At 38.5% G+C, this 21,553-nt stretch overlaps 1 protein-coding gene across 8 annotated transcripts in view; it reads left to right on the top strand.

Annotated features, from left to right (window-relative positions):
- The window catches only part of LOC131251482 (U3 small nucleolar RNA-associated protein 18 homolog), a 41,497-nt gene that overhangs the window by 622 nt on the left and 19,322 nt on the right, over window positions 1-21,553 (top strand). For 5 of the 8 annotated variants that reach the window (XM_058252211.1, XM_058252216.1, XM_058252210.1 and 2 more), the window contains one exon: window positions 597-2,392. In XM_058252211.1, the coding sequence (XP_058108194.1) occupies window positions 635-2,317 (1,683 nt within the window). In that variant the 5' untranslated portion in view covers window positions 597-634 and the 3' untranslated portion in view covers window positions 2,318-2,392. Of the gene's footprint in view, window positions 1-596; window positions 2,660-21,553 lie in introns of those variants that run through there. The other 3 variants (XM_058252212.1, XM_058252215.1, XM_058252214.1) reach the window with 2 other exon arrangements.

A 21,553-nucleotide genomic window follows, 5' to 3' on the forward strand; every position in this document is an offset into this window, starting at 1 on the left:
TACTGAATAACTCAGTACGTTATAGTAAACTCTGTGGGGCCCACTGTGGATATATATGTCTTATCCACGCCATCCATCCATTCTTCCAGATCATTTTAGGGCATGAGACCAAAATTGAAGCATGTCCAGAGCTCAAGTGGACCACACCACTGGAAACAGTGGGGATAATGATATCCACCGTTGAAACCTTCCTGGGGCCCACAGTGATGTTCATCTATCATCCAACCTGTTCATAAGGTCACACAGACATGGATGAAAAGAAAACACAAATATCAGCTTGATTCAAAATTTCTGTGGCCCCCAAGAAGGTTTCAACTGTAGGTGTTCAATTCACACTGTTTCCTGTGGTGTGGTTCAGTTGAGATTTGGATATGCTTCCATTTTCAGCTCATGCCCTAAAATGAGCTGGTAAAACTGATGGATGGCATGGATAAGACACATCACATTGGGCCCCACAAAGTTTACTCAGTACGCAATCCTCTTCTGTCTACAACATGCCTCTTAATATGATTATATAATTTTTCTTTGCGTATGCTTAAGATCTCAGCTTAGCATTTGCAGCAGATTTGCTTATTTACTTTCTCATTTGTATGCAGTTTTTGCAGGCACAGTTAGTTCAAAGTCACTACCAATAATGAGTTTAATTTCTCAAAATCTGCCCTCAAAGAAACGGTTGGGTAAGGTTAGAAGAGAGGAGTCAGATGGGCCTCCGCTCTCTCAAAGGGACGATGAATCGGAACTGACAGACAAACCCGACTCAGTTATTTCAAGTGGAAAGAAGAGAAGGACGGAACGAGATTCTTCTTTAGATGAAAAACATTTAGAAGTGGAGCAGAAAAATGAGATGAAGAGGCTGGAGAATTTCTTGTTTGGATCTCTTTATGATCCCGTCGAGTTCGGCAAGGAAGTAGAGGAAGAAGCTGGAAAGGAGATTTCAACGGGACCTGCTTTGTTTTTTACAGATAGGTCTGCAAATGCAGATGTGTCGGTTTTTGAAGAGGATGTTGTGCTTCAAGATGGTAGTGATGGTGAAAAGCCCAAGTTGGAGAGGAAACCTGCATGGATCGATGACGAAGAGGAAAGGACGAAAGTAGATATAGCGAAAGTTAATAGATTGAGGAAGCTTAGAAGGGAAGAGGATGAGAGTTCGATTTCGGGTACGGATTATGTGTCTAGATTGAGGGCCCAACATATTAAGCTGAATCCTGGGACAGAGTGGGCCCAACTTGGCCCAAAATTGGGGGGTTATAGGTCTGACGATGAATCAGACGACGATGACGGAGTTATTGATGATGATGATATTCTTCGAACTAGTGAAGATCTGGTTGTGAAAAGCCGTACAAAGCTGTTGCCAGGACTCCTTGAGTACTCAAGGCTTACGGATGCAAATGCCGAGGACCCATCTAATGGACCGATAAATTCGGTCCAGTTTCATAGAAACGCTCAGTTGCTTCTCGCGGCTGGATTGGACAAGAGGTTGAGACTCTTCCAGATTGATGGAAAACGCAACACCAAGATACAAAGCATTTTCCTTGAGGATTGCCCCATCCGCAAGGCGGCTTTCGTACCAGACGGGTCCCAAGTGATCATCGGTGGTAGAAGGAAGTTCTTTTACAGCTTTGATTTGGTGAAAGCAAGGGTTGATAAGATTGGTCCGTTGACCGGTAGAGACGAGAAAAGCCTGGAAGTGTTCGAAGTTTCTCCGGATTCTAATACGATTGCATTTGTTGGTAACGAAGGTTATATTCTGTTGGTTTCATCCAAAACGAAGGAGCTGATTGGTACTCTGAAAATGAATGGAACCGCCCGATCTTTGGCATTTGCAGATGATGGGAGGCAGCTTTTGAGCTCTGGTGGGGACGGGCATGTCTATCATTGGGATCTAAGGACGCGGAAGTGCTTTCATAAGGCTGTCGATGAAGGTTGTATAAGTGGGTCTGCCCTTTGTACTTCCCTGGACAGCCGTTTATTTGCAGCGGGTTCAAGTAGTGGAATCGTGAATATTTATAACAGGGAGGAGTTTCTTGGTGGCAAGAGAAAACCAATTAAGACCATTGACAATCTAGTCACAAAAATTGATGGTTTGAAATTCAATCACGATGCTCAGATATTGGCTATTACTTCGAGTATGCAGAAGAACAGCTTAAAATTGGTGCATGTACCATCTTACAATGTATTCTCTAACTGGCCTTCATCAAAACACAACTTGCAGCATCCTCGCTGTTTGGATTTCAGTCCTGGCAGCGGTTTCATGGCTGTAGGAAATGCAGCTGGGAAGGTGTTTTTGTATAAGTTGCATCATTACCAACATGCATGAGCTGCGGCTGCAATCTCTTCTATCATTCTCAAACTGGGATTTCTAATATGCAACGCGTTTATCCATGCAGCAAAGGTTTGAAATCCAATTCTGAAATTTTAAGTTAAATGCCAATTTCTTTTCATGTTAGCCTACAAAAGAGTTGCTGGTTTCTTTTCTCGTTGGGTTAGATGCAGTTGCAGATTTTGTTATTATGTAATGGGAGGCATGCAATTTTCTCATTTCTCTCATAAGAATGATATTTTGTGTTGTAGCCCCATCTTGATAAAAGCAACTTGTAATGTTAACCAAGAAGAGTCTTATTGATCCATCAATTGCATTAGGCTGGAATTGTTTCTTGAATTATCTTTTACACATTTGAAGAAATTGCTCATCTCTGAACTCCCACTTTGGTCATTTTCCTCAGTGGAGTTGAATTGTTGTAAACTAGTAATGCAATTCAATCAAGCATCCCAACACAGCCTAAAACAGCTTCAAGTTTGAAGCCTCTTCAAAGTCTGTATTTCCTCTTTTTGAACGAGGAGCTTGGTAATCAAGATTGGGTCTGTCGTAGCTGTGTTGTACTACATTATATGTAGTTCTACGATGTTGGTGCTGAAAATTCAAGGTAGGGGGCTGGGATCTGTGGGTGCCACTTCTGTCTTTTTCAGTCATTTTGTGGGAGGCTTCCTGCATTTCATGAATAATGGAAAAATAGGTATTCACGAAGGGTGGGAAGTCTACACATAGACAATTAAGGGTCTGTCTTCTTTTATCAGTAAGGTTGTATAGTCATCGGCCATCGTAATGATAAGTTTTTGACTTTTGTAGTAGAACTTACCATGAAAATATACTAGCGTAGCTTATCTGCATCGTTGCACGAACCTTCTTTCCAAGGTGCGGCCCCACTTTGGACTCAAGTTCCACTTCTAAGCATGTACTCTAGCATATTGAAGCATATGCTTTCATTCTTACACCCCCAAATTTGCTCCTTCTTGCCTTCATCTTCGTGGAACTGAGGTTGATTCCCTTCATGCTGTTGTAAAGTGCACTTGCCTCATAGGAGGAACAGGTGTGGGAGATTGGCGCTGGCAGCTCATTATGAACATGCTTGATAGATCGAGCCAGCTCTGCATCAGGTAATCTACTGTTCAGATGCCATGTCTAAAAAATCAGGCTGGTTTGATTCAAAGATGGGTCACACATGCATAGAATTTGTAATCTCAGGCTGATTTGATCCAAAGGTGGGTCAGAATTTGGAACCTTGGGCTGATTTGATCCTAATTTGGGTCATGCACATTGAATTTGGAACATTGGTGTGCACACACACACACACATTTAACCTACCAATGATTGAATCGGTCTGATGAAGATGCTCAATAGGCAGATCCAATCTTTCAAAACGTGTTCCATTTTTCCGTTTGTGATCTGAGTTCAAAGTCCACCTAGGCTCTGTTTGGGATCAAGGAAATAAGAACTTGTCAAATTCATTGATTAGCAAATCCATGAGTTCATTGATTTGCATTGGACTTGTCAAATTCAATGATTTGCATTGGACTTGGATTTGGCAAGCTCCACAGTCCACTATTTGGGAATCAAACAAGAAACCATGGATTTAGGGAGCGTTTATTGAATGGTATAACATTTATTGCAAGGAAATAACTTCTGGGAAGGTCACATTTGTGACTAGTTATAGATGGAAAAACGTGCAACTAGCTGCATGTGGGGCCTATCGTAATCTATGTATGACATCCAATCCATCCAACAAGGTCTCCCAATCATGAAAATAAGGTGGCCCTATATCGATCCAATCATTATGTGGGCCAAAAACCTTGAAATTCGAAACAAAAGGGGAGATTTAAAATCTATGGATTTCGCAAATCCCTGCCCTAATCCTTCACCCCAAACAAACCCTTAGCATTCCTTGATATTTATTGTAATAATGAGAGTTCAAAATACCCATAATTAATCATTTATGAAGTTGTGTCATAAGTGACACCAAAAGCAAGTCTGGTTGTGGTACGTCCTTGTGTATTGTTATTGGATACTTCAGGATTGTAGTCTTTGGATCTGGGATCCCTTTTCATGATCCAAACCGTGATCTGACAGGATAAAGATTTGACTGTGGCCATTTGGAAAATCTTCATAACTGAAAGATCCTAGACTTTTGATAAATGGCCCACAAAACAATAATTAAGGAGGCAATTCATATTCGAAGAAAAAGAGTTAATTGATCAAAGTGTTTGAAATTTCCAACATGAGCATTTCTTTTGGGGTATACCCCATCCATGGTAAGGCTCATCATATAAACGGTTTGGATCATTCAAGCATGATCCCAGACCCAATAGGCCCCTACCTATCTTATAATAATAGGCCCTGGTCAATCATAACAGAATAGGTCAGGATGTATGATGGCAAACCTTCAAAAATAAACTTTTTTCAATCGCTTCGTACTTTCCTCCACTGATGAAGAAACTGCTCTCTCTTTCACCACTGTAGGTGCTAAAATTACTTGTGTGCGAGGGTCCTTGGACAAAGTTTTCCTAATTATAACTTTATATAATTAAAAAATAAATCCTTCTCAATTAAATAAAATTTTGTCCATTTTTTAATGTTTCATTGATTTTTTGGCTAGCCTACTTTAAATCACAAGTTCATTAATTCTGGACTTCCATAGAAAAATCTTGAAAAAAGGTGGATTTTTTGAGAACAAACTTAATTATTTCTCAATTACCATAATAAGATGCTAAGTATACAGACAGGGAGTGAAAAGACCTATTTACTCCTCGTTTGTATTTTTTTAATAAAAAAAATTATTTTCACCTATCACTAATGATAGATGTGAAATGTATTACAACCTATGGCTAAAGATAGGTTTTATAACATTTGAACATATCTGCAGCATGGGTTCTATTTATTTTCTCGTAAATTCCATCTGCTTCCACCAAAACCCATTTTCATATTTTTCGTTACTAATACACATCTCCAGCAGCCTTTAATACAACCCGCTCACCGCCACCCATTGGGAGGGTGCCCTTCCTAATATCATGTAACTGTAAAATGGCAAGGCAGATGATTTTCCACAGACTAAACAATTAATGTGGACCCCACCTTGTCTATGGCTCTGTGATGCAAAATTAAGAAGGGAACTTCAAAAAGTTTATTTATTTATAATTGGGATTTGGAAAATCTTAATTACCAGTACCACTATTCTCCTTATTCCCTAGGAGAGTTTCTGTTCATCAACAACCCAATCTCTATGTGTGTGCGTGCACACACTCCATTGCCATGTGGACTGATGAACCGGGCTAGTGCTTTCGCATAGGGGCATAGGGATTGATTTTGGTCATGTTCTTTGGTCCCTTTGCCTTCCCTAGGATATTGGGAGGAAGAGGTTGGTGGGCCCCCTCTACCATTTTGTATAAATGGGCTCTGTGCACACGCGCACACTTGTTGTCTCCTTCCTCTTCTCCTCCTCCTCCTCCTCTTTGTGTATATCTATCCTTCCTCTATCTCCATACCATAGAATCTACCACACACACACACTTCCTCTCTCTCATTCTTCTTCTTCTTCTCCTTCTTGCATATATCTGCAATTTTGGCTGCCCAATATAGCTTTCAAAGGAGGAGTTTGAATTTTGTCTTGAAAATTTCAAGAGAGTCAAGAACTCATTTTTCTAATGAGTATCACAAGGATTGATTTTTATTTTTTATTTTTGTAAATTTTGAATTACTATTATTATTCTTAAAACTCTCGTTAGTAATGTCATGATGGTCTTAGTTAGTATGAATTTAGGAAATCATTAGTTAATCTAGATTGTTGACCTGTGGGGCCACCACAAGGATAAGAATGTCCCAAAAAATCTTTTGTATGGAAAGACAAACTTCTGTCATTTGTTTGCAATTGCACTCTTGTTATATGTTTCTTAACCATTTGTTTGTAGTCCACTCACTGGTTTGAATCTTCCAGTGTAGTGGAGCTTTACTGCATCGACCACCCATGATGGGCACATCAGATTAATAATTAATTGTTTGGATTGTAGAACCATACTGGTATACAAGATACTTACAGCCTAATGCATTAGTTCCTTATGGTTTCCTGGGAGTTATTTCTAATGCTCTTGGTAAGAAGAGAGTGGGGGTTCCATTGCCATAGATTGAGCATTCTCAAGAGGCTATTATAGGGATTTAGCCAATATTGGTTCTTCTAGTACACCGTAGCACCAGTAGTTACTTACAAGTGTGTAGAGAATGATAGAAAATTCTAAAAAATGATGCAAGTTTGTAGAGGTCTTTGGAACTTTTTAGAGTTTTTTTAGTAGGGTCGTAGTGAGGATCTTTGTAGAATTACCTTACCTACGAGGCTTGGAGAGTTTTTAACCATTGGATGAATGCCACATGACGTTGTATTATACATTGGTGCAAGTAGACTAGAAGGTTATTAGGTCTATTTAAGGAGGGTGCTTCATTTGTAACCAACCTTAAAAACTTCAAAAGTTCTAAGCTCTTGAATCCCCTAGCGCGATACTTGCCATGAAGTCATTCCTGTGTGCACTCTCCTCTTTGAAATAGCTTGGCTACACTTGGGTGGTTAGTTGACTTGTTCAGAAAGAGGATTTTTTTTCCCCTTGGTGTTGCGCTATCCATGCTTTGGGAAATGCTTAGACTATTATAAATGATATCAGATCCTGATCATAAAGGGTTTTGTGACACTTGTGGGATAAGAGAGACACGATGTTGTTGGAGGTAACTAACAACAACCAAGAATGTGGTAATGATGGTGGTCCAAGCAAGTCTAGGAGGGAGAAGTCCCATGACTTGGCAGTGTTACGGAGGCATGGCAAGCATGGTTGGAGGTTGTTGTGGTTAATAGGTATTATTGACTTGAATTGATGGGTAATAGGATAAGGGTCTGGCTTTGGAATTTCAGAGGGGAGATGCTTGGTGAACTAAACAAGTTGACCCATAGTTAATGTCAGGAAGAGGGAAGCTTTCCACAATAAGGTGCTAGAGACCCTCACTAAGCTATGGGAGCAAGCAAGCTAAGGTGAGCTAATGATGGGGATGATCTAATAGAACAAAGTTATGCGTAATGGGGATTTGACGATGCGTCCTTGAGGTCAGCACCCAAGGCTGGAATGCTTGATCCTAAGACTTTCAATGGATTGAGGGATGATAGCTAGATGACTTTAGATTGTTTTTATTTTTTTTCTTAACACACTCACACCACACACTCGCACACCACATGGGCACTCGATCCCATCATCTCAGTGTTGAAACAGAGCCTGTCTACCACCAAGCCATGGAGTTGGATCCAACTTTATACCAAAGTTGGAGCAGTATTTTGAGGCCATCTTGCTAAGGATGAGAGGATGCAAATTGTGGCAATGTAGTTCATAAACATAGTGGCTCTATGACGAGGAGAGAGAGATAGACTAAGAGGAGTTGTGCTCAAAAAGAAAAGCATCCAACGGCCAGATTTCTGACTATTGGTGGATTCCATTGTGATGGGTTTTGCAATTACGCATTTGCCTAATGATTTCGAAACGGCTGAATCGATTCCATTTACCACCGCTGTACAACATTCCAAACACAACTACGTTTTCCTGCTACCACCAATTACCACTGAATCTATGCTGCCCAACGACCCCCAAAGGAGAAATCTAAGAAGCCATTAGGAGAAATTGATGTCAAGGATAAAGGGGACCTTCAAGCCACGTGAGGTTAAGTGCTTCATTTACAGTAGGCCTCATTTGGCTAGGGAGTGGCTGATGAGATGCTCTCTTGTCTCTTGCAGTAAAGTTTGATGAAAAAGATGGAGGTAATAAGGAGTTGCACATTAGGGGGATGCCACACAATATTATGGCTGTTTAACCCAAGAGGTAGGAGGACTAAACTTGCTTAATTAGCAATGGTGATCATAGGGTGAAGAGTGCCCACAAAAGATGCCAATGGACTTGGTCTAAGTGAAGGAGGATGACAAGGGCTCTAGGCCTAGGTTTCTGAATTTAGTGAAAGATGGCAAAAGAGGTTGAGCCACTTGAGCAACAACTGATGTTCTTAGATATATAGATCAATGGGATACCCATGCCAATGATGGTGGACACGTGGGTAACTCATGTGTCTTAGGTGAGGAGGCAAGACAATTAGCTTTGACATTGGTGAAGGGCTTAATTAGAATGAAGGCAATCATTAGAAGCCAAACCCATTTAAGGTGTGGTGGAGGATGTGGAGTTATTTGTTGGTGGGTGGGTTAGCAAGTCGATTTTCTTCATTATTTTGCTGGACACCTTTATGGTCATGGTAGACAGCGTGCACTTCAACACTGAGGTCATGGGTTCGAGTGCCCATGTGGTGTGTGTGGGTGTGAGTTTGTGTAAAAAAAGGGGCATGGACTTCTTTGCTAACACCAAGGCAATTCCAATACCCTACCTTTGTGGCGAGCATTATGGATGAGGAACTTTTGTGCATTGTCCTGGTTTGTAAGGGGAAGGCTAAGATGGTGACTATCTTAGCCTTGCAACTAGTTGAGGGTGGCAAGGAGAATGGGGCCAAGCATGTGGTAGTGGAAGTTAAGAGTGGCATGCTTGATCGTAATTGGGAAAGGTTAGTGCATGACTTAATGGGAAGGGGCCTAATAGGGTTTTCTCATGAAGGTAAGATAATATGACAATTTAATGAACCTGTATAGAAGGAGATTATTGAGAGCTCATTGATAGTGGTTGACTTTATAGATGGGGGATATTATTATGGACCGGATTCTCCCGAGTGTCTAAATTTTTAGGGTTCTTTGGTGTGGTACAAGGTCTTTTTATCTTCCAAGTAGCTTGACTACACTTGAGTGTTAGATTGATTTATTTGTATAGGGGATGTGTATGAGTGCCACATTGCCTATGCTTGGGTAAGTGCTTAGGCCATGGCACTATGGTTCATTTGGTCCATACTTGTGTGTTACTAGACTCGTCAAAGATGGTGCACGATCATCACCCTTTTGAAATCTTTAGCAATCCAAAAAATACAATGGCATGGGTAGGAAAGAATGAGCATTTTTGTCAATCAAGATGAGTAGGAAAGAATAAGCATTTTGTCAATCAAGATGACGCAGACGTCCATTGACCAAGGCAACTTTTTTAATGCACTTGACCAACACTTGGAGATGGTGAACATGTGTTATATTGGACCCGCTCATCTGCCATGTGGATGCCATCTCTCAGAAATCAGGCCATTACCATCCTTAGATGACCACATGTGTACATAATGGATGAACAACTAGAAGAAAATTACCACCAATTCAAATTATATTTACAAATGGCACACCTGATGGTAAGATCCTTTTGATTTTTGAGATATGGCAGCTATATAGTGGGGATCACTGATTGCTTGCCTCCAAGTGCAGAGGTTCGTAAGTAGTATCCCGTGAATACAGGGTCGATCCCACAGGGAGATGAATTGTGAGAAGGAAAAAATCAAATGCAAAACAAACTAAGTAATAAAAACTAAACTGATGATTTGATTTTGGGATTTTTGAATGGATGTAATTCAACTGAATAAAATAACACCCAAGCTTCAAAGTTCCACACATAGGTTAATGTTCCAAAATCATGATGACTTGGATAACACAACTAGGATCTGAGCACTATGGTCAGCCTAATTGGAAAATAAAACAGTTTAAATATTTTAATAAGTGATATAAAATATTAGAAAATCATGGATTTGCACCATTGATATATATTCTCAAGCGTCAGTGATTTTAAGAATTCAATATCAATGAGATAATGAAAATCAAAGAAATATAACAGGTTGAGAACCTCTCCTATCTAGGAAATCTGATTGATCTAGGGTAAGCCTATCCATCAATGTGGATCTCATATGATGGAAACATATGGATCTCACAAGAGGATAAAAAACAAAACCTAAATAATAGATAACATGCATACACCATTCTTCTCATCATTAAAACAATCAATCATCATAATCTTAAAGAATTATTAAACCCATGTGCTTCCCTTCTAGCTTGGGCTAGAAGGAACTTAGAAAAACATAATTAAAATAAGAAAGGAAAAAAAATAAGAAGAAAGAAATAAATGCAAATAGAAAAGATCTAAAAACAAATAACTTATAAAACTCTAATAAAATTAAAAACTCTTTAAAAACCCTAATTCTTGCTTTGGGATGCCTTGAATGATGTTTAGGAATGCCCTAGGAAGCCCTATTTATAAGTAGGGAACTCCAATTTTCGTACAAAGTTGAAAAACCCTAGAAACCGCCTCAAATATACGTATTTTTCCAAAATAGACTTCTCGCTGCACTGTTTAAAATAGATTTCCTGCTGCGCAGTTTTCTAAAACAGACTTCAGAGCCTCAGAATACACTTTTCAGGACGATTTCAGGATTCTTTACTTCAAATCTTTGATTCTTTTCATTCCTCACTTGGTTTTCTTGGATCTTCGGCATGTGAATTGTTCAATCTTGGTCTCCTAAGATCCATCCCTTGCCTTCGTGATTCTTGAGCATCAAATCCATGCTTTTAACATCCTTTTTCAATTCAAGCACTTAAATTCATCTTGCAACACATACATGAGTAAAATAGAATATTAAGCGGATTCATGTTTATAAAAGCAAGATATAAATGGGAAAAATTATGCAATATTTGAGTCTCAACACATACCTAACAACGGCGCCAAAAACTTGGTTGCTTGCCTCCAAGTGCAGAGGTTCGTAAGTAGTATCCCGTGAATACAGGGTCGATCCCATAGGGAGATGAATTGTGAGAAGGAAAAAATCAAATGCAAAACAAACTAAGTAATAAAAACTAATATGATGATTTGATTTTGGGATTTTTGAATGGATATAATTCAACTGAATAAAATAACACCCAAGCTTCAAAGTTCCACACATAGGTTAATGTTCCAAAATCATGATGACTTGGATAACACAACTAGGATCTGAGCACTATGGTCAGCCTAATCGGAAAATAAAACAGTTTAAATATTTTAATAAGTGATATAAAATATTAGAAAATCATGGATTTGCACCATTGATATATATTCTCAAGCGTCAGTGATTTTAAGAATTCAATATCAATGAGATAATGAAAATCAAAGAAATATAACAGGTTGAGAACCTCTCCTGTCTAGGAAATCTGATCGATCTAGGGTAAGCTTATCCATCAATGTAGATCTCATATGATGGAAACATATGGATCTCACAAGAGGATAAAAAAACAAAACCTAAATAATAGATAACATGCATACACCATTCTTCTCATCATTAAAACAATCAATCATCATAATCTTAAAGAATTATTAAACCCATGTGCTTCCCTTCTAGCTTGGGCTAGAAGGAACTTAGAAAAACAAGATTTAAAATAAAATAAAATGTGTTGGGACTCAAATATTGCATAATTTCCCCCATTTATATTTTGGTTTTATGAACATGAATCCGCTTAATATTCTATTTTACTCATGTATGTGTTGCAAGGTGAATTTTAGTGCTTCAGACTTAGGGTAAGTATTGTTTTGTTTTAGAATGGATTAGGAAATTGAGATTCTACCTAACTTTAGATTTGAGGTAAGTATTGTTTTGTTTTGGAATTCATATGATGAATAGAGGCATAATTGTATAAATTTCTGAGTGTTGAACTATTTTTCATGTTTTCAATGTTTGTGGGTAACATTTCTGGAAACCCTCACGAGACTAACTCGTCCACTAGGGGAAACCTAGGGGTTTAAAGGCTTGTTGCATATGCTAAATGCAATCGAAATTACCTACGAAAGTGGTGTAGTTAGAATTTTGTTTTCATTTTAATTTTATTTCTAAAATTAATTTTTATTCTTTTTTTATTCTTTGCTTATTTTGCTCGGGACTAGCAAAATGCTGGTTGGGGGGTGTGTTGGGACTCAAATATTGCATAATTTCCCCCACTTATATCTTGGTTTTATGAACAGGAATCCGCTTAATATTCTATTTTACTCATGTATGTGTTGCAATGTGAATTTTAGTGCTTTGATTGAAAAAGGGTGTTAAAAGCATGAATTTGATGCTCAAAAATCCCCAAGGCAAGGGATGGATCTTAGGAGACCAAGATTGAAGAATTCACATGCCAAAGATCCAAGAAAACCAAGTGAAGAATGAAGAAAATCGAAGATTTAAATGAAGAATCCTGAAATCGGCCTGAAAAAGTGTATTCTGAAGCTCTGAGGTCTATTTTGGAAAACTGCGCAGCAAGAAATCTATTTTAAACAAACTGTGCAGCGAGAAGTCTATTTTGAAAACTGTATATATTTGAGGCGGTTTCTAGGGTTTTTCAACTTTGTATGAAAATTGGAGTTCCCTACTAATAAATAGGGCTTCCTTTGCCTATTCCTTAAACCTCAAAATCAACCCAAGCTTACCAACCCTAATAAAGTCAAGTACTTCCCTTGAATGATGATTAGTACCTATGCTTAGATAGAAGTTCTACCTTCCATAGATCCTGATTAAGTGATATTTTATGCTACATTGTGGGACTGTCGGATAGCTTGAATTCGAACATGTTATGTAACTGAATTTCTTTAAGATTTGTGATAGATCAGCTTTACTTTGTGTTTTATTGCTCTAATTAATATTAGTGTATGCATGTTATCTATTATTTAGGTTTTGTTTTTTTATCCTCTTGTGAGATCCATATTATTTTGAAAATGTTGAAATTTGTTTCCTATAAACCTAAAATTAAAAAAAAAAAAAAAAAAAACTGAAACCTAAAAAAAAAAATCACATGGATGACTAGCCACTCTCCAACCTAAAATCTACATTGTCCCCAATGTAATGAAAATGTAATGCAAAGAACAATAAAAATAAAAGAAAGGGTGGATCATAGTACCTACCATGAAAAACTCACCTGCTATATGATACTAAAAAGAATTAAATATGAAACAAATCATACAGAAAAACTCCGTCAGACTAGGAGCATCAATTTGAATATTCTGGCTCATGAAGAGGGAAGGACTTCTCTCCCAAATGAAAGTTTTCCACATAAGGCTTCAATCTCTGACCATTAACCTTGTACACATTGCCATTATGGGGATTCTCAATTTCAACAGCCCCATGAGTATAAACATTCTTCACAATGAAGGGCCCTGTCCATCTTGATCTTAACTTTCTCGGACAGGGATTGTACAATAGGACCTTTTGCTAAGGTTCAAAATTCTTCCTCAGGATATTTTTGTCATGAAAAGCTCTGGTCATCTCTTTATAAATTTTAGAATTTTCATAGGAGTCTCTCCTCAGCTTCTCTAATTCATTCAACTCTAATTTCCTTTGTCCACTTGCTTAGTCCATATCAAAGTTTAATTTCTTTATTGCCCAGTAGGCTCTATGTTCCAATTTCACAGGCAAGTGGCAAGCCTTCCCATACACTAATCTATATGGAGGCATTCCAATCGGGGTCTTATAAGTAGTCCTATAAGCCCATAAAGCGTCGGATAGCCTGAGGGACCAATCCTTTCTATCTAGCCTTATAGTTTTCTCTAAATTGTGTTTAATTTTCCGATTAGAAATCTCAGCTTGCCCACTCGTTTGTGGGTGGTATGGGGCGCTCATTTTATGCTTGATGCCATATTTCTTTATCAAAGCCTCAAATGTCCTATTGCAAAAGTGAGACCCGCCATCACTAGTAATGGCCTTTGGAGTTCCAAATCTAGAAAAAATATTTTCCTTGAGGAATCGTATAACCACTTTGTTGTCATTGGTCCTACTTGGAATTGCCCCAATCCACTTTGAAACATAGTCCACACCAACCAATATATAAAGAATTCCAAAAGAAGATGGAAATGAGTCCATAAAATCAATACCCTAACAATCAAAAATCTCCAATGATAAAATTGGGGATAAAGGCATATGTTGCGTCGGGACACTCTTCCCAACCTTTGACATCTATCAGAAGCAACACATAAAGCATGGGTGGCTTTAAACATGGTAGGCTAGTAAAAACCACACTGTAGGATTTTTGCAGTGGTTTTCTTAGCAGAAAAATGGCCATCACATGCTTCCATGTGACAAAAGGAAATAACACTCTGAACTTCATCATCTGGGACACAACGTCTAAAAATCTGATCAGTCCCATATTTATATAAATATGAGTCATCTTAGAAGTTCCTAACCATGGTTTCAAAACGCTTCTTATCTTGTGACTTCCAATGATACGACATTTTTTTCGTTACAAGATAGTTCACTATATCCGCGTACCAAGGCAATTTGGAGATCGCAAATAATTGTTCATCAGGGAAAGTGTCTTGGATATGCATCTCCTCAGTGGAATCATCTAACACCAATCTAGAAAGGTGATCGGCTACTACTTTTTCTACTCTTTTCTCATCTTTTATCTCTAAGTCAAATTCTTGGAGCAGGAGGATCCATCTCAAAAGTCTCGGCTTTGCATTCTTCTTAGATAACAAATATTTCAAAGCTGAGTGGTCCGTGAAAATGACAACTTTGGATCCCAGCAAGTAGGACCTAAACTTATCTAAAGCAAAAACTGCTGCAAGTAACTCTTTTTCAGTTGTTGAGTAGTTCACTTAGGCCGAGTTTAGAGTACTACACGCATAGTGAATAACGTAGGGCCGTTTATCTTTCCTTTGGCCCAAAACAGCCCCTATGGCATAATCACTTGCATCACACATTAGTTTAAAAGGAAGTGTCCAATCTGGTGGACGCATGATAGGTGCAGTGGTAAGGGATGATTTAATCTTATTAAAGGCACTTGCACACTCATCTGTCCACTTAAATGGAACATCCTTTTGAAGAAGATTAGTTAAGGGTCTAGTAATGGCACTAAAGTCCTTGATGAATCTTCTATAAAAACCAGCATGCCCTATAAGTGATCTAATATCTCTAACAGTTCGGGGGATAGGTAGATTAGCTATAATGTCGAGTTTTGAGCGATCTACCTCGATTCCATTTTTGGAGATAACATGGCCCAAAACAATTCCCTTTTGAATCATGAAATGACATTTCTCCCAATTTAAGACAAGGTGTTTCTCTTCATACCTAGACAAGACAAGAGATAAATTGTTGAGGCATTCCTCAAAACTACTCCCAAATATAGAGAAGTCATCCATGAAAACCTCAAGAAACTTCCCTACCATATTTGAAAAAATACTTAACATACACCGTTGGAAAGTTGCTGGGGCGTTACACAATTCAAATGGCATCCGTTTGAAAGTAAACGTGCTAAATGGACAAGTGAACGTGGTTTTCTCTTGGTCTTCCAGGGCTATCTCTATTTGGTTATATCCAGAATATCCATTAAGAAAACTATAGGAGTGACCTGCTACCCTCTCTAAAACTTGATCGATGAATGGTAGAGGGAAATGGTCATTCTTTGTGACCTGATTCAATTTTCTATAGTCAATGCAAACACGCAAACCAGTAGTGACACGTGTTGGTATGAGTTCATTATTAGAATTCTGCACAATAGTTATTCCGGATTTCTTTGGGACTACTTGAGTTGGACTCACCCAAACACTATCGGATATTGGGTAGATGATTCCCACATCCAATAATTTGATCACCTCATTTTTTACAACTTCCATCATGTTTGGATTGAGACGCCTTTGAGGTTGTCTAATTGGTTTGGCGTCCTCATCGAGGTGGATCCGATGAGTGCATATGGAAGGGCTTATACCCTTGATGTCAGAAATGGTCCAGCCCAAGGCTCCTTTGTGGTCTCTTAGAACTTTCAACAATTTAATCTCTTCATCCTTCTCTAAAAATGAAGAGATCACCACAGGATAAGTTTTATTTTCACCTAAGTATACATACTTAAGCTCATTTGGTAGTGCTTTTAAATCAAGCTTTTGAACATTGGTTGGTGATGGCAGAGGTTGCGAGTCCTCGATAGATAGGATTTGAGTGTGCCGTCTCCATTGGTACGTACCAATGTCCTGGGTGGTAGTGCGCTCTCATTACCATCACAAATTTCAGCAAGCACTTTTTCTAAATCAGAATTTTTCAAGTCTCCAATGACTTGAATCAATTCCTCAGTCAGATTAGGTTCCAATTCCTCTTCTTCTATCAAGCAGTCCATGAAATTCAGCTCATGGATCTCATTATTATCGACGGGTTGCTTATATAGATTGAAAATATTTAGCTTTGGAGTCATGTTACCAAAAGACAAGTGCCTGAAATGATGGGAACTTGAGCGCTAGCATTTACACATGGTTCAGTGTCTAGTACAATAAAATTCACGGGGAAGTAGAATTTCTCCACTTGGACTAGCACGTCCTATAAAATTTCCCTTGGTTTCTTAATGGAGCGGTCAGCGAGTTGGAGTGTAATCGTGGTTGGTTTAAGCTCGCCTAACCTCATTTGTTTGTAAACTGAATAAGGTACTAAGTTGACACTTGCATCCAAATCTAGCAAAGCATGCTCAATTTGGAAATTCCCAATAATACAAAGAATAGTGGGACTTTCCGGGTCTTTATATTTGGGTACGGCCCTTTGTTGAATGATAACGCTCACTTTTTCAGTAAGGAAGGTCCTTTTGTGCACATTTAATTTTCTCTTTACAGTGCACAAGTCCTTGAGATATTTAGCATATGATGGAGTTTGTCTAATGGCATCAAGTAGAGGAATATTGATAGTAACCTTTTGGAGCACATCTAACACCTCTTGATATTTCATGGGGATAGTCGGATTCCGAAGTCTAGATGAGAATGGAACTGGAGGCTCATATGACTTGGTCTCTTTATCCTTTTGCTGTCGCGGCTCTTGAACCATAGCTGGTTCATCATTTTCTTGAGACAGTGACTCATCCTCCGGTTGCATTATCTTGTTATCGACCTCTTTTCCACTTCTCAAGGTAAATGATGACCTTAGCTTGTTCATGATGTAGCTCACTTGGATTTGAGTCTTCAATAAAATGTGCGTTTCTAGGGTTTGGCACAGGTTGAGAAGGAAGGGTGCCTTTTTCCCTAGCATTTAGTTGAGTCTTAATCCTGGCCACAACTGTCTTTAATTCCTGATTTGATTGGATTAGAGACTGATTCATTTGAGCTTGAGAGTTCATGAATGCGGTCAATGCATCCTCCACAGATGATCGCTTTGGTTGGGGCACATATAGTGCATTGTTAGGTGCCCCAAAGAAGTTTTGTGGAGGCATTTGAGGTGCATTGGACGCATTAATGTGGTCCATTCCTCCAACTAAGATTAGGGTGGTTACGTCAATTTGGATTATACGTGTTTCCCATTGGTTGCATAACTGACCTTTGGTAGTTATTTATAGCATTTGCTTGATCATGCTCATGCGTGATATTTTGTACAACTGAGATTATTGGACAATCCTTTGTGTCATGGTCTGTACCACCACAAATGCTACAAAAATTACCTAAGGAAGTGTTTGCTTTAACCATATCAACCTTCCTAATTTCCAAGGCTTCGACCTTTCTAGCCAATGCAGCGAATTTTGCATTAAGGTCGTCTTCCTCTCTTAGGACATACATCCCCGCTTTCTCTCTAGGAATGGGTCTAGTTTGGTCTGATTTAACAGAGACATCCCATGTCTGCGTATTCTCTGCTAACATATCTAGAAAATCCCAAGCCTCATTATGATCTTTTCAAGAAAGGTTCCACTACACATCATCTCTATGAACTGACGGGAATCCATGGTGAGCCCCTTTCGGAACGCATCAATCACGTGCCATGGTTCATAACCATGATGTGGACAAGTAATTAGAAGGTCGTTGAAGCGCTCCCAAGCTTGAAAAAAATAGTTCATTCCCCTTTTGGGAGAATGACATGATTTCTTGTTTTAGCACATTTTTTTTGTGCTCGAGAAAGAACTTTTTCAAAAACTCTCTACTTAAGGCTTGCCATGTAGTGATGGTATTAGGTCTTAGAGAGTTGAGCCATGCTTTGGCCCGATCATTTAGAGAAAATGAGGATAACCTAAGCTTAAGTACATCCCTATTGCCATTATTTACTTGTTATGTTGCAATAACTTCCTTAAAGTCCTTAAGGTGCAAATAGGGGCTTTCAGAATCCAAGCCATGAAATTTAGGAATTAATTGAATCACACCTGGTTTAAAATTAATGTTCCCTGTGTGAGCAGGGAACACTATGCAAGATGGTAAAGTTGATCTCTCAGGGTGTAAATGTTCACGTAAAGTCCGTGGTTGGTTTAACACATTCCTATGAACTTCATTTTCATCCTCAAGAGGAGGATTAGGTTGATTTTCTCTGTTTTGATTTATAGTTGGATCTGGCAGATTTGGATTTGGATTATCAACTGGTTCTGCCATGAAATCCAAGTGATGTTGAGTGCCTCTTCTAAGTGAATGATCAAGGCCTGAAACTAGTCTGCCTTTGGAGGAGAGTCGATTGTTCTGATCCTTGGTTCAACGGGACATAAACCATCCACACCACACAACAAATATTACTAATTCAAATAGCAAGTATGATATTTAAAATAAAAACAAAAACTTAACCAACAACCGAGGCGGCAGGGCCGACCATGAGGGTTCAATCCACAAAGCAAAATAAATCAACAACCGAGGCCACAGGGCCGACCATGAGGGTTCAGTCCACAAAAAAAATAAAATAATAATAATAAATAAATCAACAAAAGTAAAACTAATGCAGAAATTAAATTATGCTAATCTGGAAAATAGATTCAACGGATGATCTTTGTGATCAAACAACAACTATAGGACAACCATAACACTTGGGTGATAAAATCCCAAGTAGGGCAACTTTCTGTCATAGTTAGTGTTTGAAAGACCCAACTGAATTTACTTCCAAAGAAAAAGACAAAAAAGAAAAAAAAAAATCTACTGAAAATTTGGAGGGTTGAAAAGAGAACTTATCTTAGAAGAAAACTTACCTTAGCTATCTTGCATAGATATGATCTATCTCAGTCTCTCCCCGGCAATGGCGCCAAAAACTTGCTTGCCTCTAAGTGCATATGTTCGTAAGTAGTATCCCGTGAATATAGGGTCGATCCCACAGGGAGATGAATTGTGAGAAGGAAAAAATCAAATGCAAAACAAACTAAGTAATAAAAACTACTCTGATGATTTGATTTTGGGATTTTTGAATGGATGTAATTCAACTGAATAAAATAACACCTAAGCTTCAAAGTTCCACACAAAGGTTAATGTTCCAAAATCATAATGACTTAGATAACACAACTAGGATCTGAGCACTATGGTCAGCCTAATTGGAAAATAAAACAGTTTAAATATTTTAATAAGTGATATAAAATATTAGAAAATCATGGATTTGCACCATTGATATATATTCTCAAGCGTCAGTGATTTTAAGAATTCAATATCAATGAGATAATGAAAATCAAAGAAATATAATAGGTTGAGAACCTCTCCTATCTAGGAAATCTGATTGATCTAGGGTTAAGCCTATCCATCAATGTGGATCTCATATGATGGAAACATATGGATCTCACAAGAGGATAAAAAAATAAAACCTAAATAATAGATAATATGCATACACCATTTATCTCATCATTAAAACAATCAATCATCATATTCTTAAAGAATTATTAAACCCATGTGCTTCCCTTCTAGCCCAAGCTAGAAGGAACTTAGAAAAACATAATTAAAATAGAAAAAGAAAGCAACAAGAAAGAAATAAATGCAAATAGAAAAGATCTAAAAGGAAAAAAAAAACAACTTATAAAATTGAAAACCCTTTAAAAACCCTAAATATTGCTCTTGAATGCTTTTAATAATGCTTAGGAATGCCCTAGGAAGCCCTATTTATAAGTAGGGAACTCCAATTTTCGTACAAAGTTGAAAAACCCTAGAAACCGCCTCAAATATATACAGTTTCCCAAAATAGACTTCTTGCTGCATAGTTTGTTTAAAATAGATTTCTTGCTGCGCAGTTTTTCAAAATAGACTTCAGAGCTTCAGAATACACTTTTCAGGACGATTTCAGGATTCTTTACTTCAAATCTTCGATTCTTTTCATTCCTCACTTGGTTTTCTTGGATCTTTGGCATGTGAATTCTTCAATCTTGGTCTCCTAAGATCCATCCCTTGCTTTCGTGATTCTTGAGTATCAAATCTATGCTTTTAGCACCCTTTTTCAACTCAAGCATTTAAATTCACCTTGCAACACATACATGAATAAAATAGAATATTAAGCGGATTCATGTTCATAAAACCAAGATATAAATGGGGAAAATTATGCAATATTTGAGTCTCAACAATCACCCGTTGAGACTTGACACCATATGTAGATTACCCCAACCCAAAAACTTGGTGCTTAGCTCGTCAATTGATCCACGTGTGTACATTGACTGTGGATTATGGGCTGATTTTCAATTGATCCACGTGTGTACATTGGCTGATTTTTAATTGTTAATGCTTCCTTACAAGCGTGGGTTACCTAATGAGCAAGCAAGCCAAGTCTGGGTCCAGGAACATACTTAATTCTCACTCTTAGCACATTGGCATGCAAGGAGAAGCCTTCACCAAATATGTGAGCAATGTGATACACGTGGGGGACGATGCTCTTTTCCGGTATTCTATTCCCTTAGATCTATGGAACCTTGCATTCTTATTAGTGGTGGGCTCTTGTAAGTAGAAATTCTTCAGTTTGATGTATCCACTAAATTGGGTTGGGGACCTCCACTTAGCAAGGTTTTGAATATGGAGAAATCGCTTCACCCCGCCAATCTCTTGCAATCCTGTTTCAGTGGGGGTCGAATCAACATGTCACTAGGGCTATACATTGAGCCGAGGTGGGCCAAGCTTGGCTTGACTCATCCATGCTCTCCTCGAGCTTTACATTGGAGCTTGCCTTGTTTGTCAAACCTTTCAAGGTGAGCTAGTGGATCGAGTCGAGTTGAGTCGAGCCTGCTCCCACCTCAACCGGCACTTAACCCGACCCAAACCACCAGCCAACACCCATACCCAACCCAACCCAACCCAACCCCCAAATCAAATATTTAATTATACATATAATATTAGATAGAGGTACCTTGTACTTGTGGGCGCTGAGAGAGAGAGAGGAGCTCTGGCGCATCAGGTTGGGGAAGGAAGGGAAAAAAGGGTAAGAAATGGATGGATGGGTAGGTAGGGTAGGGTTTTAAGTTTTATTATATATATATATATATATAGGGAGCCGGTCTCCTACGAACCGTACCACATGGAATTTTTGTGCAAGCCTTCATGTACACCATAGGATGAGGAGAGCGGTTGGGATTCCACTTCGTTGGGAGAGAGTCTTCGAAGTAAAGACTCTCTCCTACACTCACGG

The sequence above is a fragment of the Magnolia sinica genome, chromosome 7 (assembly GCF_029962835.1).
Source record: "Magnolia sinica isolate HGM2019 chromosome 7, MsV1, whole genome shotgun sequence".
Lineage (NCBI taxonomy): Eukaryota > Viridiplantae > Streptophyta > Magnoliopsida > Magnoliales > Magnoliaceae > Magnolia > Magnolia sinica.